General features: G+C 38.0%; 1 protein-coding gene across 1 annotated transcript in view; it reads left to right on the plus strand.

The window, feature by feature from the left end:
- scn8ab (sodium channel, voltage gated, type VIII, alpha subunit b) overlaps positions 1–6,611 on the plus strand; it is an 84,732-nt gene extending 78,121 nt beyond the window's left edge. Inside the window, exons 24-27 of the mRNA XM_062997949.1 lie at positions 245–382; positions 762–866; positions 3,142–3,412; positions 5,063–6,611. Coding sequence (XP_062854019.1) covers positions 245–382; positions 762–866; positions 3,142–3,412; positions 5,063–6,219 — 1,671 coding nt within the window. The 3' untranslated portion in view covers positions 6,220–6,611. The remainder of the gene's footprint in view (positions 1–244; positions 383–761; positions 867–3,141; positions 3,413–5,062) is intronic.
- Positions 6,612–17,079: the final 10,468 nt, after the last annotated feature.

A 17,079-nucleotide genomic window follows, 5' to 3' on the forward strand; every position in this document is an offset into this window, starting at 1 on the left:
TGCTTGGGTGGCACAGTGGTTTATTATGTTAGATTTAAACATAAACATTTAAACATTTAAACATCTAAGATTTTAACCTGGATTTAAAAAAATACCCAATAAAAACTGCTCTGGTAGGTTGTGCAGTTTTGTACTCTTTATATACTCTTTTATATAAATGTAATGCAGTAAAAGTATCTCGTTGCTCACACCTCTGGTGTGCACTGTTGTTATTTAGTTAATTATTTGCTTGCATTATTTACAGGTTGAAGACCAACCTCAATATGAAATCAACATCTACATGTACATATATTTTGTCATCTTCATCATCTTTGGCTCCTTCTTTACACTTAATCTCTTCATTGGTGTTATCATTGACAACTTCAACCAACAAAAGAAAAAGATAAGTGCTCTTCTCCCTGATGCATGACCATTGTTTGTACTGATATCATGTAATTTATCTACATACAATATCATTCTTCATATGTACCTTTTAAATAGTCAAAGACTGTGCATGCATGCACTACAAACAAGTAGCTTTTACAACAAAAAACAGTTTTCACTAGTTCTAAGCTCATAAGTATTTATTATTAAAGGACTTTTTTTATCGATTAATGGAAGCTAATCAGTTCAAGAAACCCAAATGTTGCCACTGCTTGCATTTTGTGGCTTTTTGTACAATCCTTATGACAGAAAACTTTAAGTTTGATTTTTAAACTGTGACATTAAAATAGAATTTATAACCAATTCAAATTGTAACCAGTTTTATATTGTCTTTATACTTTGGAGGCCAGGATATCTTCATGACAGAAGAACAAAAGAAGTACTACAATGCTATGAAGAAACTGGGCTCAAAGAAACCCCAGAAGCCCATTCCTAGACCTCAGGTATGACACTGTCAAAAACGACACCATACAACATATATATATATATTAGGGCTGTCAAACGATTAAATTTTTTAATCGCGATTAATCTCAGAATTTCATGTAGTTAATCGCGATTAATCGCATTAAAAAAAAAACTGTAAATCTGATAGAAAAGAAGCATTTTTAAGTGAAATGTTACAATTAAAATGGTGAACACATTTTATGCTAAATGTACTTATGTTAAAAACTGCTGGGACAAGAGAAAACTGTAAGGGAGTTTTTGTAACAGACTTTTCTGTGGTTGTATCGTGACTGGTTTTAGATAGATAGATAGATAGATAGATAGATAGATAGATAGATAGATAGATAGATAGATAGATAGATAGATAGATAGATAGATAGATAGATAGATAGATAGATAGATAGATAGATAGATAGATAGATAGATAGATAGATAGATACTTTATTGATCCTGAAGGAAATTAAAGCCCCAGTAGCATAATACAACAAATAATTAACAGTACAAAAGCAAACAGAAAATAAAAATAGAACCGAGTCTTTCTTGTTATTTACATAAAATGAATAACTGTAATGATGCATAAGGTATATTGCTAGTGTAAATATTGAATAGTAATTAAACTATCAGATTATTAAATAGTAAAGTGACGTGACAATATTGCACAATTAGGCCAATATAGCCACATATATACAGTACATGCACATATATACCCATATACATACATATTCACACATGTAAATACCCATATACATACATATTCACATATGCAAATACATACACACATACTCAAGTACACATATGCAAATACATACATATACTGTATATACTGTAGTATGGACGTTTCTACACGAAGTGAGTGTGTTTTGACCCTTTGGGGCTTCCATAGTTTATGGACTAGCGTGCTTGACTCAGCTGTCCGGTATTCGGTACAATAACAGAAGAAGTAATAAAGTGTTTTGCTCCCGACAACTTGTGAATATACCGTGTATTTATTTATTTATTTATTATGCAAGTGCATCACTACAACGCTTGGTTATATTATTTTAACAAACCGCAAATAAACAACGGTGGCAAGTCCGACATTAAAACGTTTTTTCTACCAGTCAAGTCTCAACATGAACTAGAATTTGCTTTAACGGCACTATTTTTTTTAATCGCGTTAAATTGAGATTGCGTTAATGCGTTATTATCGCGTTAACTTCGACAGCCCTAATATATATATATACAAATCATGTTTATGTCAAGTCAAGTCAACTTTATTTATATAGAGCTTTTTACAATAGACATTGTCTCAAAGCAACTTTACAAAATCCAGGACCAAAAACCCCTGTTGAGCAAGCTGACGGCGACTGTGGCAAGGAAAAACTCCCTGAAAATTACAGGAAGAAACCTTGAGAGGAACCAGACTCAGCAGGGCCCATCCTTCTTGGGTGGTCTGAAGGATACTTTAAATAAATAGGATTTACACAAATCAGACAAACACAGAATTAAATGAACTAAAAGTTGTAACTGGCAATAAATAAATAAATAATAATAATAGAGTTGTTATTCGGTCTAGTCTTCAATAAAGTCTGTAGTGAGTTCTTGTCATTCTTGGTGCAATTACGCCAGACCCGTCACATCCGGCAGGAGCAGCATCGTTGGCACTGCAGTCTCGACTTCAATCCTTAACCTTGGCGGGTAAACAGGTTTCCATCAGAATGCCCTCGGGGTAAAACAACAGAGAATGTAATTAAATAATGTACAATGCTAGTTGAGTAAAACAGTTTTACAGAGAGTTTTAGACTCCGGCAGCCCAAATTATTACAGCATAACTAAAAGGGAGAGCGAGCAGGTAACAAGGTCATGAAGGCTTTCACAGGACATCAGCGTCCACCTCCCCTACCCAAACCTGAGTGATCGGACAAGAGAGGCAGAACGACAGCAACCCAACATCCCTGATCACCACAAGTTTCTATGACCAAGAACCCCCAAGCTCTGCACCTCTGTCTATACTAATCAAAAGCCTGAGAATATAAATATGTTTTCAGTCTAGACTTAAACATTGAGACTGTGTCCGAATCCCGAACAGAGGCAGGAAGATTATTCCAAAGTTGTGGAGCTTTGTAAGAAAATGCTCTTCCACCAGCCGTGATCTTTTTAATTCTAGGAACTATAAGTAACCCTGCATCTTGTGAGCGAAGTGGACGCGCTGGGTTGTAGTGATTAATAAGTCACAGCATAAATAATAATTTATGGTTATGTTTGGCTTACATCCCACTTCCTTCTTTTTTTCAGAACATCATCCAGGGAATGGTGTTCGACTTTGTCACACAACAAGCTTTTGACATATCAATCATGATCCTAATCTGTCTTAATATGGTCACTATGATGGTGGAAACAGATGACCAATCAGACGAGACAGAAAATATTCTTTACTGGGTGAACTTTGTCTTTATTGTGGTCTTTACTGGGGAGTTTGTGCTTAAGCTCTTTGCACTACGACATTACTACTTCACTAATGGCTGGAACATCTTCGACTGTGTTGTGGTGATTCTGTCAATTGTGGGTGAGTAAAATGGAATGAAGTGTATTGAAGTAATGATCACATCTCATGTTATGCAAAAAGGCTGCCATGTTATTCTAATTTATATAATAGTATGCTAGTTCCATACAGTCTTGTGCAAAAGTTTGTACACCCCAGGTCAAATTCCATGTTTTGTTGACTTTGTAAGTAAAATAAGATAAAACATATCCTCTACAGTAAAATGTATTTAAATTTATTGATTACATTTATTGATAAACATCTATCAGCAAAACTAACATATTGAAACTGATACAGAAACTTGTGATTAAAACATAAAACATGTGATGATTTAAACCTGTTAATGATATTATAAACAGTAGATGGTACAATTCCTAAATTTCTTTTAATCATGCATTATGTATGAGGGTCTAAGTGGGTGTGTTAATCATCTAATAATCAAGATTTAAAGACCAGGGGAAACATGTATTAATATTTACCGATGAGGCATAACATTATGACCACCCCCTTGTTTCTACACTTACTGTCCATTTTATCAGCTCTGCTTGCCATATAGAAGCACTTTGTAATTCTACAATTACTGACTGTAGTCCATCTGTTTCTCTGCATACTTTTTTTAGCCTGCTATCACCCTGTTTTTCAATGGTCAGGACCCCCACAGGACCACCACAGAGCAGGTATTATTTGGGTGGTGGATCATTCTCAGCACTGCAGTGACACTGACATGGTGGTGGTGTGTTAGTGTGTGTTGTGCTGGTATGAGTGGATCAGACACAGCAGCGCTGCTGGAGTTTTTAAAATACCGTGTCCATTCACTGTCCACTGTATTAGACACTCCTACCTAGTTGGTCCACCTTGTAGATGGAAAGTCAGAGACGATCGCTCATCTATTGGTGCTGTTTGAGTTGGTCATCTTCTAGACCTTCATCAGTGGTCACAGGATGCTGCCCACGGGGCGCTGTTGGCTGGTTATTTTTGGTTGGTGGACTATTCTCAGGCCAGCAGTGACAGTGTGGTGTTTAAAAACTCCATCAGCATTGCTGTGTCTGATCCACTTATACCAGCACAACACACACTAACACACCACCACCATGTCAGTGTCACTGCAGTGCTGAGAATGATCCACCACCCAAATAATACCTACTCTGTAGTGGTCCTGTGGGGGTCCTGACCATTGAAGAACAGGGTGAAAGCAGGCTTAAAAAGTATACAGAGAAACAGATGGACTACAGTCAGTAATTGTAGAACTACAAAGTGCTTCTTTATGGTAAGTGGAGCTAATGAAATGGACAGTGAGTGTAGAAACAAGGAGGTGGTCATAATGTAATGCCTAATCGGTGTATTTTCTTAGTCACATGTTCCATAAACGGTGCTTGGGTGGCACAGTGGTCTATTACGTTAGACCACCACCACTAAGATTTAAACCCCGATTTCAGTGGTTGTGGTCATCTACACAGACAATTGGCTATGTCTGAGGGTATGACCATGGATTGGCAACCTATACAAGGTATTTGTGCCTTGAACCCAGTGTTTCCTAGTGGAACCGGACCCTGAACGACCATAACCAGGATAAAGTGGTTCATGAAAGTGATTAAAAATTGATCAAAAATGAAAAAAAGTCCCATAGACCTGACAGATGTTGACAGTTGTTTCTATGCTATTCTCATATCCTAGGTATGTTCCTGGCAGACCTGATCGAGAAGTACTTTGTGTCACCTACTCTGTTCAGGGTGATCCGTCTGGCTCGAATCGGACGTATTCTGCGTTTAATCAAGGGGGCCAAGGGTATCCGGACTTTACTGTTTGCCTTGATGATGTCACTTCCTGCATTGTTCAACATTGGTCTATTGCTTTTTCTGGTCATGTTCATCTTCTCTATATTTGGCATGTCCAATTTTGCATACGTGAAAAGGGAGCTTGGCATCGATGACTTGTACAACTTCGAAACCTTCGGTAACAGTATGATAATCTTGTTCATGATCACCACTTCAGCAGGTTGGGATGGCTTGCTTGCGCCCATCCTCAACTACCCTCCTGACTGCAAGCCTGAAATGGAAAACCCAGGAACTACAGTAAGGGGGAACTGTGGTAACCCTTCTGTGGGAATCTTCTTCTTTGTTATGTACATTATTGTATCCTTCCTGATTGTGGTAAATATGTACATTGCTATTATCTTGGAGAACTTCAGCGTGGCCACAGAGGAGAGCGCTGATCCATTGTGTGAGGATGACTTTGAGTCGTTTTATGAGATCTGGGAAAAGTTTGACCCAGACGCATGTCAGTTTATCACCTTTGCCAAGTTGCCTGACTTTGCTGACACACTGGAGCACCCGCTACGCGTGCCTAAGCCCAATATCATTGAACTGATTGCCATGGACCTACCCATGGTCAGTGGTGATCGTATCCACTGTTTGGACATCCTTTTTGCCTTTACCAAGCGGGTACTGGGTGACAGCGGAGATCTGGACATGATGCGCCAGCAGATGGAGGAGCGCTTTGTGGCAGCAAATCCTTCCAAAGTGTCATATGAACCCATCACCACCACACTGCGCCGGAAGCAGGAAGAGGTCTCAGCCTTGCTGATTCAGAGAGCCTACCGTGCCCATCTTGCACGCCGGGGCTTTGTGTGCAAACGCCGGCCTGCCAACAACAAGCTAGAAAATGGAGGGACAAATCAGGAGAAGAAAGAGGGTACACCCTCTACCGCATCTCTGCCATCCTACAACAGCGTGACCAAGCCTGAGAAGGAGAAGCAGGATGACAACAATGACGAAAAAGGTCGCAAGGAGAGGGGCCGAAAACAAAAAGCCGTCAGGGAATCCAAGTGCTGAGGCTGCAGCAGTGAAACACATGAACACTAACAGTCATAGTATATAAATAACAAACTGCAACTTTTAGCAAAACAAGTGGAAACCCTCAATCAAATTACACAGATGTACAGATTTCATTTGCAAGTAAGAAATGATATAAAAAAAAATGCAAGAATTAGAAAAAAATATGTTTACAAACTTCACAGGTGTATGGAAACCGTGGGGTTTCCTCAAGCTTGACTTAAACCAAACATAATCAGCTTCCTGTGTGACACTGTTGCATCAAAACTTGAAAATGTAAAAAAAAAAAAAATCAGATAAGTATTTCACAAAGGGTCGATACTTGATTTTGTGTATTAGAGGGCTATACTGCACTTCAGGCTGGAACTCATTACTCCTGTGAGTATTTGCAGCATGGTATTCCCCACATCCGGAGAATTCCTTGCTTATGCTGTGCACCTATGGAATTTCCATAAAGGAAATGAACGCTGCTTATCATGGAACAATCAGCTTCCAAATACGAACAGCAGAACAATCTGCGCCATTTCATTTTGCTTATGCGTTTATATAACTTTAAAATCATTGTGAGACTAAGCAGGGAGCAGTGAAGCGCGATGTACAAAATTTAGAGCTTGGCTGATTCAAATGGTAGCTTTGTTCTTCAGCATTAAATATACTTTACATGATCTTCACATTATTTGAGAGGCAAAAAAGGAAAGGGGGAGGAACAACAACAACAAAAAAAACAACATTCAACATTTTGCCCATGTCACTCTCAGTAACTATGTCATCATGTCTTTGTTATACTTGCATTAAATGGCTTTTTTCTACATGGGCTCTCACACTGATAAGATAGGGGCAAATATCAGGCCTCCGATACTACTTTCCAAATCAATACTAAATTATTGTGCTTGTTCAATGCATAGAAATTACTTGCATGATGGCATGTTTTGATCAGAAAACTTGCATGAAATATCATAGTCCACAAGACACTAATACAGTCCACCACAGTGGCTTGACTACACATTAAAGGCTGTCCACTGGCTAAATTTATTATCAGGAATGATCTAGAAATGTATTATTATCAAGTAAATTCTTGATGGCATTGAAAGTTAATTGGCTAAAGACACTGAATTGCAGCGTGTCCTTTTGTTTTTTACTAAAAATAGAGACACTACAAAATAGAACATCTTTAGGTTTTGGCTTTAGTAGCTATCGAGAGCCTATAACCAGTAAGTGACCAATAGCAGTGTGAGGTTAACAGGACTAAAAAAACATCCCATTTTTGCTGCTCAGGAGATTATGAATGAAGAAATTACATAGTAGAATGTGTGTGGGTCTGGAAATGGAAAATGATTGTGAAAAAGTGAATTCTGAATCTTATTTTTTCTTTATTTGTGTACAGCAATATTGCTTACCTTGCCTATAGCACGGGTCCCTTTAGATTTTATAAGGTGGAGACCTAGAGGTGTAGCATTTCGGGTTATATTTCAGAGCATCATCTGAGGTAGAATTATGATAACACTGTAAAACCATGTATTAAAATGTTGTAACAAGATTTTTGTTTTCGACAACTACATTACTGAATTATTTTGGGAGTTTTGCTGCTGTATCTGTTTTCTGTCTGTATCAAGTGGAGATCACACCCTGAATGTACTGTATAAAGCATTCACATCTTTTGAACAGTATGATTGTGGGTGAGGCAGTGATGAATGTCATTGGAGAATGTTGAAGAGAAAAACTGACGGAGCATAAATCAGGTAGTCACAGCTATCAAATTAGAAGCCAAAGAGGTTAGCCTTGCAATTCAGTGTGTGTTCTGAACATTTGTAGGATGTCTCAGAGGCAGAATGGGAGTGCCAATCCTACTGTTTTTATGCTTTCAGAAAGACTGATGCTGAATGAATTCCCCTATTTTTTTAAAGATTCGTCTTTCCGTCTCAACTAGAAAATGCAAAGCTGTAGGGCTAAAAGACACCAAGCCAAAATGCTCACACCGCTTGAGTGTTTAAACTGAAGAGGAAAGATCTAAACAATAAATGTTGGAAGAAAAGTTGTGGCTTTTTCTCAAAGCAGAAAATGAACTGAGATTAGACTTGACTCAGGCTGTCGATCAGATATCACTTACCATTGCTCACTACGTTAAAAGATACCTTGCCCTGGTTAATCTATGCTTTTTTAAATATCTGAGCTAGGCATATAACACAAAATAAAGCCTATAAGCTCACACAATGTGACTCAGCCCAAATTCAAGTCAAGATGCTACATGTGTGATCAGTGAGGGTGTTAAAAAAAACCAAAAAGCCCACTCAGCAAAACTAACAATCAAACTACCATTAACACTTCCACAGCCATTCTGAATATGCTGTATACACAATACAAGTACAAATCATGCATTAGTTTTAAAACAAACTAAAAAAAATAAATAACTAAAAAAACTATTGTACAGTACAGGCTATGTTGCAAATGGCACAAAAAGCTGAAAAGTTAAGAATGAATCTTTTTAATAGTCTATAAATACTGTAATATATAATTTTATTTTAAAAAGCATGCATAGTTTTGTGTGAATACAGAAATACATAAAAACTACTGCTATTAATCTAATCCTGAAGAGAAATAATAACCAGAATAGAACGGCTTCACTCATTTCCCAGGTCTCACTTGGTAGACTGTGAAATATTTGTTAGAAGGAGAAGATTTTTCACATTAAAGAGAGGAACCTAATACAAATATATATTAAAATGCAAAAAAGTATGTAAATTTATATAGAGATCAATGCATATATATAGCTATACTGCAAATGTATCTATATGGATATGCACATATGTATATATATGTGTGTATACATACACATATACATTTATATATATATATATATATATATATATACATATACATATGTATATATTTATCAGATATTAAACTACTTTCCTCCACTGAGTTGACCTCTGCTTGCAGTGGAGGAGAAGCATCAATGACTGTCCTTTACTCACATTTTTTTCTTCTTCTTTTGTGCAATATGTTCAGTGAACAACCAAAACTCTGGCCTGACCCACACACTGTGCATGTTTGTGTGTGTGTGTGTGTGTGTGTGTGTGTGTGTGAGTGTGTGGGTGGGTGTGTGTGGGTCTAATGCTTAGTGCATGGTTAACTATTAGCTGCTTATGTTGCCTGTATTCGAGAGGGGAATGCATTACCAGCACTTCATTTTCTACCTACGTCCTGTGTGCCTGTGCAAAGCGGCCTCCCTTCACAACACACACAGACACACACACACACACACACACACACACACACACACACACGCACATACGCACACACACAAACAAACACGCATCTAAACAGGTTATATTTACTGGTGTACATGTTAAAAGTCATGATGGTTCAACCAGAGTTTGTGTGTGTTTGTGTGTGATTTAGCTTGTGTGTGTGTCTGTTTATGTGTGAGACGCAGCTCTAATAGAGTATAGCTTTTTCACTGATATACACAGCAATGCAATTTGTATTGTAACCTTTTATTTAAGCTTTCTGTTCTTGTTTCAGATGTCGTTTGTGTTAGTTTCAGGTGCCTTTCGCTGCCTATTTTATTTTTAAAAAATTCAATGACTTGAATTAAATTCTCCCAAACAAGTGGAGCTTGTTTAAAATGAGCACTAAAGTAGGACGTCTGAGACGTCCATAAAGAAAACTCTTAACTGGCATCAGCTTGATTTCATCCTCTGAGGTTGTAGTATAGTATGAGGCAGATAAGTGATGTGAGTGCTCACTTTGTAGTGTTTCTACAGTCTGAAGTGCTCACTCTGTGAATCTTAATGGTTTGTGTCTGTGGAGAGATAAGCAGTCTGCCTTCTGTGCTCAGCTTCTGCTCATTTTTAAAAATGTTTATCTTATTTATCTTCTTTATTTTATTTTTGTACCATGACGAATGCTGTTTCTTTAATTAGCTTATATAAATTATTTGAAAAGTGCTCCTCGGTTGGCAATGTTTTCATCCTTTGACACTGATGTTGAAAAGAAGAGAGTGTTGCACAACAGCTTAGTGAGAAGAAAGATTGATCAGTGAAAGATTGTCTTCATTTGAGCACGAAACCTTTTTCCAAACAATAAAGCAGCCTTCCAGTTATAAATGTGTGCTGGTGTTTTATTTGGATTGGGGGAGGGGTGTCATAATATTCTATAATATTCGTGTAAACATACTTTCAGCTGTGTTCCTAGTTTTTGTTAGTCAGCTAGCTAATATGTACACTGATCAGCCATAACATTAAAACCACCTCCTTGTTTCTACACTCACTGTCCATTTTATCAGCGCCACTTACCATATAGAAGCACTTTGTAGTTCTACAATTACTGACTGTAGTCCATCTGTTTCTCTGCATGCTTTGTTAGCCCCCTTTCATGCTGTTCTTCAATGGTCAGGACCCCCACAGGACCACTACAGAGCAGGTATTATTAAGGTGGTGGATCATTCTCAACACTGCAGTGACACTGACATGGTGTTGGTGTGTTAGTATGTGTTGTGCTGGTATGAGTGGATCACTGTCACTGCTGGACTGAGAATAGTCCACCAACCAAAGATATATCCAGCCAACAGTGCCCCGTGACCACTGATGAAGGTCTAGAAGATGACCAACTCAAACAACAGCAATAGATGAGTGATTGTCTCTGATTTTACATCTACAAGGTTGACCAACCAGGCAGGAGTGTCTAATAGAGTGGATATTGAGTGGACACAGTATTTAAAAACTCCAGCAGCGCTGTTGTGTCTGATCCACTCATACCAGCACAACACACACTAACACACCACCACCATGTCAGTGTCATTGCAGTGCTAAGAATAATCCACCACCTAAATAATACCTGCTCTGTGCAAGGACAGATTAAGGATAGTCTGGGCCCCTGGGCAAAGAGTTGCCCAGGGCACCACAACCCCCCCCCCCCCCACCACGCGCCCCCCCACCCCTCCAAAAACATAAATAAATTAATACATTAAACAACCTGTCAATAACTAACCCTAACACAAGAATCTATTTTATATAAGTTTCTTTCTACTCTTCTTTCTTGCAAAGTCATCCACTAATTCATCAAAATTAAGCTGTCTGACCAAATCTGATTCAATGGCCAGAAGTGACAGTGAGTTCAGGCGGTTTTGGCGCATCCCAATCCTGAGTTCATTCTTAATACGAGCCAGTTTGGAGAATGAACGCTCCCCTTCACAATTTGTGATAGGCACAGTCAAAAAAAGTCTAAGTGCTATGTAGACATTTGGAAAGGTTGACTGTAAATTCAAATTTATCATGGTTTTGAGCATTTTACTAGGACATTTTTCTTTTTCTGTTATGAATGATTTGTATTGTATCAATTCATCTGCCAGGCTCATGTTCAGATCTGAAGGATATGCTGCAGCGAGTGAGTTAGCCTTTAAAGTGAGCTCACTGTTGGACATATTGTCAGGCATGAAAAGAACATCAAATAGCTCAGTTAAGTGTGTGTATGCATTCAAACTGCTTGAAATTGCTTGTCTTAAATTTAAATAATTGCTAAATTGCTAAACTAATTTGTGTCTCTGCGCTTAAGAGAAATTGAACATAATAATTTTGAAACAATACAAATTCAGAAACATTAAGTAAGGGCCTGAATCGCATATTTGCAACAAAACGTCTGTTATGAAATATGGTAGCTTGCCTGGCAATTTGTAGGTCCCTAGAAAGTCAAGGAGCCATGGTAAACGACTTCTATGGAAGTCAAGGGCCCAATATCAAGGGCCCTCGTGATCAAGGGCCCTCTAATGGTATGCCCTGCTCTTCTCTAGGGCCCCCTGGTAGGGGCTCTCATAACCAGGGCCCTCTAAAAATATGCCCCCCTCTTTCCTAGGACCCCTAATAGCCAGAAGTCGAAGTCAGAGCAGTGCCACAACGCCTCATCCATTTTCATAAGGGGCCCAAAAGCATGGCTAGGGCCCAAAAGCATGGCTAGGGCCCAAAAGCATGGCTAGGGGCCCCAAAAGCATGGCTAGGGGCCCCAAAAGCATGGCTAGGGCCCCCAAGAGGCCCTGGGGTCAAAGTCCCTAATAGTCAGAGGATCCTTAAAATGGAGGGCCCTCGGAAATAAAAATATATTGTATCATAAATGTTGATAGGCATCGCAAAATGTTTTGGTCCAGGGCCCCCCCGGGGCCCCCTGACCTCAAGGGCCCCTGGGCGCTGGCCCCACTGGCCCGGTCAGTAATCCAGCCATGGCTCTGTGGGGGTCCTGATCATTGAAGAACAGGGTGAAAGCAGGCAAAAAAGGTATGTAGAGAAACAGATGGACTACAGTAATTGTGAAACTATAAAGTGCTTCTATATGGTAAGTGGAGCTGATAAAATGGACAGTGAGTGTAGAAACAATGATGTGGTCTTAATGTTATGGCTTATCTGTGTATGTGCTCCTTCTTTCTAGTGCTAACCTGACAGGATACCGGAAAAAATCATCTTCAATGTCTGTAATAGTCACTGCTAATGCTAGCTTGCTAAATAATATGTTAACTTGTCAGGTATTTTAAGACTATATTAAATATTTTTTTTTTATTTATTTATAATTTTGGCATTTGACGATTGTAATTTCTTGCTAGTTGTCTGTCTTGCAGTTTCTTTAACTAAACATTGGCTAGTTTAAAAATCTGCAGCTTGATTTCCTAACAGGAAAGAACTTTCATTATATTCTTCCAGTCATATTTAGTTCACACTAGCTAGCTGTTAAAGACTGCATTTCCTATGACTGTAGTAAACCCCATTTCCAAAAAAAGCTGGGACACTTTGTGAATCTTATTTAACTGACAAAAGTAGAAAGAAAATAGTTGCCTTGTTGTTTTTGATCAGCATTGTTGTAGCTTGTAAATATAACCACATTTAGAATCTAATGCCTGCAACACCCTTAAATATACAGAACAGAGGCCCATTAATTACTTTGTTTACTTAACCCTCCTATAGCTTACACATTTTGTTTGGAAACTAAGGATACTAATCTTGCACTTTTGACAGGAGAAATTTAGTCCATTTTTGTCCTTTGGTCCATCTGAGATGAGCTCAGGTCCACAGTCCTCAGTAGTGTTCCTAAATCTATAGATTACCAGAATAGTTTTATATTATTATGTATGTTAGATGGAAAAAAGATCAACATTATCTGCAGTCTTTTGCTAAGAAAATTCCCTTTAACTGATTGACAACCTTCTCATGAAGTGTGACACAAACTGGTGAGCCGCAATTCATCTTTGCTTTCAAAGACTGAGCCTTTGGTAGATCCTCCGTTATTACACAATGACAATCCCTTCATCGGTCACCAATTAACCCGTTTATTGTGGATCATTTCAAAAAGCTGTAACATATTCTTATTTTAATTGAATTTCACAAAATGTCCCAACTTGTCTGTAAATAGTTTATATAAAATAAATTTTATTGTAAGAACTGCCTTTTCTCGAAGTGCAGAATATCTGAATATGCAGTATACACGAACACTATAATAATGAAACAACTACAGTCATTGAATAATCCTCAGATTGTTTGTGTTCTTGTTAAGAATTAAAGTACAAAAGCACGACACCCTTAATGCAATGCTTCAGGAGTGGCGACTGACTTGGTGAGTACCAGAGTGTGTGTGAGGCACATTCACAGACACACAGAGGGGTCTAAAGATAATAGAACATCTGTCACCCTCCATGCTGACACACAGGAGCTTTGGGGGTGAGAAGAAAAGTAGAAATCATGGTGGGGGGTTTGAGTGTAAAAGTCAGTTTAAGTTCTGTGTTTCCTTGGGGGCTATGTGGGGGGTTTCTAAAATTTTTACATTGTCTGAAGAGAGAAGTTTCTGGATTTGTCCAGAGGGACAGTCAAATATGTAACAATGACAAGACACATTTTATGTGTTTAAAAAGAATAAATGTTATTGTAAATTTGTTTAGAACAGTTGAATACATTTCCCTATGTAATATTTAATACAATGTTTGTATTGATTTAGGTGCAGCTGATAGAGTAAGACTCGTAGGCAGGAAACTTTGGTACAAAAAAATTATCCAGAGACTAGCATTTGCCAAAAATAAATTAATAAATGAATGATATTGATTCATATTATTAGAATTTTGGGGTGGGTTAAACAGAATACAGTATGTGTAAATGTGTGTGAATGTGTTTCTTTGAATTTTAATTGGCTGCATGGTGGTGCAGTGAGTAGCACTGTCATCACACCGCAAGGGCCTGGGTTTGATTCACTGGTCAGGGGGCAAGAGTTCATTCTGTGTAGAGTTTGCATGTTCTCCCCAGTGTCGGTTTCTTTGGGGTGCTCCGGTTTCCAAAGTCCAATGCCAATTGGATCTATTAAGTGTCCAGTGTGTATGAATGTGTGTCTGCCCTGTGATGGACTGGTGACCTGCCCAGGGTGTTCTTGCCTTGATCAGACCCATTGTGACCATAACCAGGATAAAATAGTGGTAAAACGGACATTGAATGAATGAATGGATGGATGAATGAATGAGTTTTGATTTCAGTCTATAAGACAAACCTTACAAACAAGCAAAAACACCACAAAATGAAAAGTGTACATTGGTGCAGATACTTTTATTTTGCATAAACACTTCCTGAGGTAGATCTTTCAAATATAAAAACACACAAAGTCAAATCCACTTGCACTTACACTTTCATATTCAAGAATAATCAACACAAAGCACACATGAGGTACTGGATTTAAACAAATTAGTGAATTACAGCCATATACATTTTATATGTATTTAAACGAACAATAACAATCTTATGACCTTTTTAAGACCTGTTGTTTAATTAAGAGTAATTTTAATGTTTATACTTTTTTTAAACAACCCCTTACAACTTTATTAGAGATAAAAACCATGCTATTTGAGTAGCAAAGCAGAAACAATGCCAATTTATCTTTAAAAAATGCCTAATAATTGTATAAACCCCACTACATTGTTTTTAGTGATGTCCAAATAAGTATAAATGCTCATAATGGCCCAAATGCTTTATAAATAATCAAATCCCATTTTTATTTTTATATTTTATGCATTTTGTTCCTCCCATTTTCTCCCAATTTAGTGTAGTCAATCTTCCGAGTCTTTCGCTTCTGGGGATCCCCGATTTTTTGCAGTTGAGAAGGGTATATTGCTCCTCCGACCCACGCACAGCCCTTAACGGAATCCTTTTCCACCCATGCACTCCTTTATCCGCCAATCAGGGTCCTTACACAGTGTTTGAAGACCATGCCCACACATATTCCGGCATCCCTCCCTGCAGGAACTGCCAATTATGCCCGCTAGATGGTGCCCAGCCGACCGGTGGCAACGGCGAGTTTCAAACTGAGGAGTTTAGAACCTCAGCGCTGGTGTGCTAGCGGAATATCCCACAGCTTCATTCACAATTCCTGAGAAAAAAGTAATACATTCAAGGCTGGCAGAGCAACCTCTCGGTTCCCTGATTGCATATTTCTCATAAAACAGCGTGCAGTTAAAAATAAAAAGAATATTTTGTATGTTCATTTAAATGTTGCAGCATATGCACAAAAGAAAACTTATCAGTAATCTTGTAAACATTCATATGTTTAATGGTATACAATTTTAATTCCTGAGTATTTCCTGAGTATAACTTCATAAGAACTTATATCTTAAATGGTCTAATCTAAGCAAATGAGGTACACAAACATTCTACTAAACATAAAACAAAAACATTTTAAACAGCAAAGCCAGTTAGCATAGCCATTTTACCTGTGTGTGTGGTAGTACTCTATAATAGGTACAGTTGCAATTACATCTGTACATCGGTTGGTAAAGGCACTGTCCCAAATACAGGGCAGTGGTAACTCAGTGGTACTGGACTAGTAATCAGAAGGTTGCAGGTTCAACCCCTGAGCAAGGCCTTTAACCCTCAATTGCTCAAACTGTATTGAGTCATTGTAAGTCGCTAAATATCTCTAATGTAAATGTAAATATCACACACCATCCTAAAAATAGGCACTATAGAAACACAGTTCAAGTTTGGGCTTCAAAGAACTTGAAAGTGTACCCGTATTTGGACATGTCTCAAAAGCTAAAGAGACAAAAACAAGAAACCATTTCACAAAATAAGTAAAATAAATGTCTGAAATGTGTGATTTGCCAAAATCAAAGTAAACTAAAACCCAAAAATGGTCAAACTATTGCATTTTATAGCAAAAAGGTAATAATATGCATGCCATTATAGCCCTAGTCTTTTCTAATGCACCCTTTCCTTTTCTCACATTTCTTGTGATTGCAATGTATTGATTTATTTAGTGGATTAGTGCTTACCATGGATATATATGCTTTACTGCACTGATTGATTATACAGAAAGGAAGGGTAGTAAACAAAGGGCAGTGCTAAGAAGAGAAAATGGAGAGCTTTAAGGATAGCTATGCCCATTTGGCAGTAGTAATTTTGTCATGATATATAACAGGAAGAAGCATTAGGGCTCCGATCCTAAAAATTCCAAAACAATTAAAATTAGACTATTATTTGATGACAATACTTCTGCTGTCAGAAAAGTAAAAATTAGCATGTATTACAAAAGACTTCCTTTCTAAAAGCTCTTGTATTTATTATACATAAATCAAGACATCTCAGGGGTAAGTGTATTGTTCTGGACCTCCATAAGAAGGGGTCTCCAAAGGTTGTAAATAACTACTCTTTCTCATTAGGTCTACCTTCAAATCTGGCTGAAGAAGCCTATCTGGTCTAAAGTTTTGCAGATCTGCATTGTCATTATTCATGCCACGGCTGGCGGGCTGATCACCATTATCCCTGACTGTATAAGGTGCCATTTTTGCACTTTTGCTCTGATCAAATCCAAAGGTCCTTTGGTTTGGTGCTTCCTGAAAATCCTCAG

Source organism: Trichomycterus rosablanca, chromosome 6 (assembly GCF_030014385.1).
Source record: "Trichomycterus rosablanca isolate fTriRos1 chromosome 6, fTriRos1.hap1, whole genome shotgun sequence".
Taxonomy (NCBI): domain Eukaryota; kingdom Metazoa; phylum Chordata; class Actinopteri; order Siluriformes; family Trichomycteridae; genus Trichomycterus; species Trichomycterus rosablanca.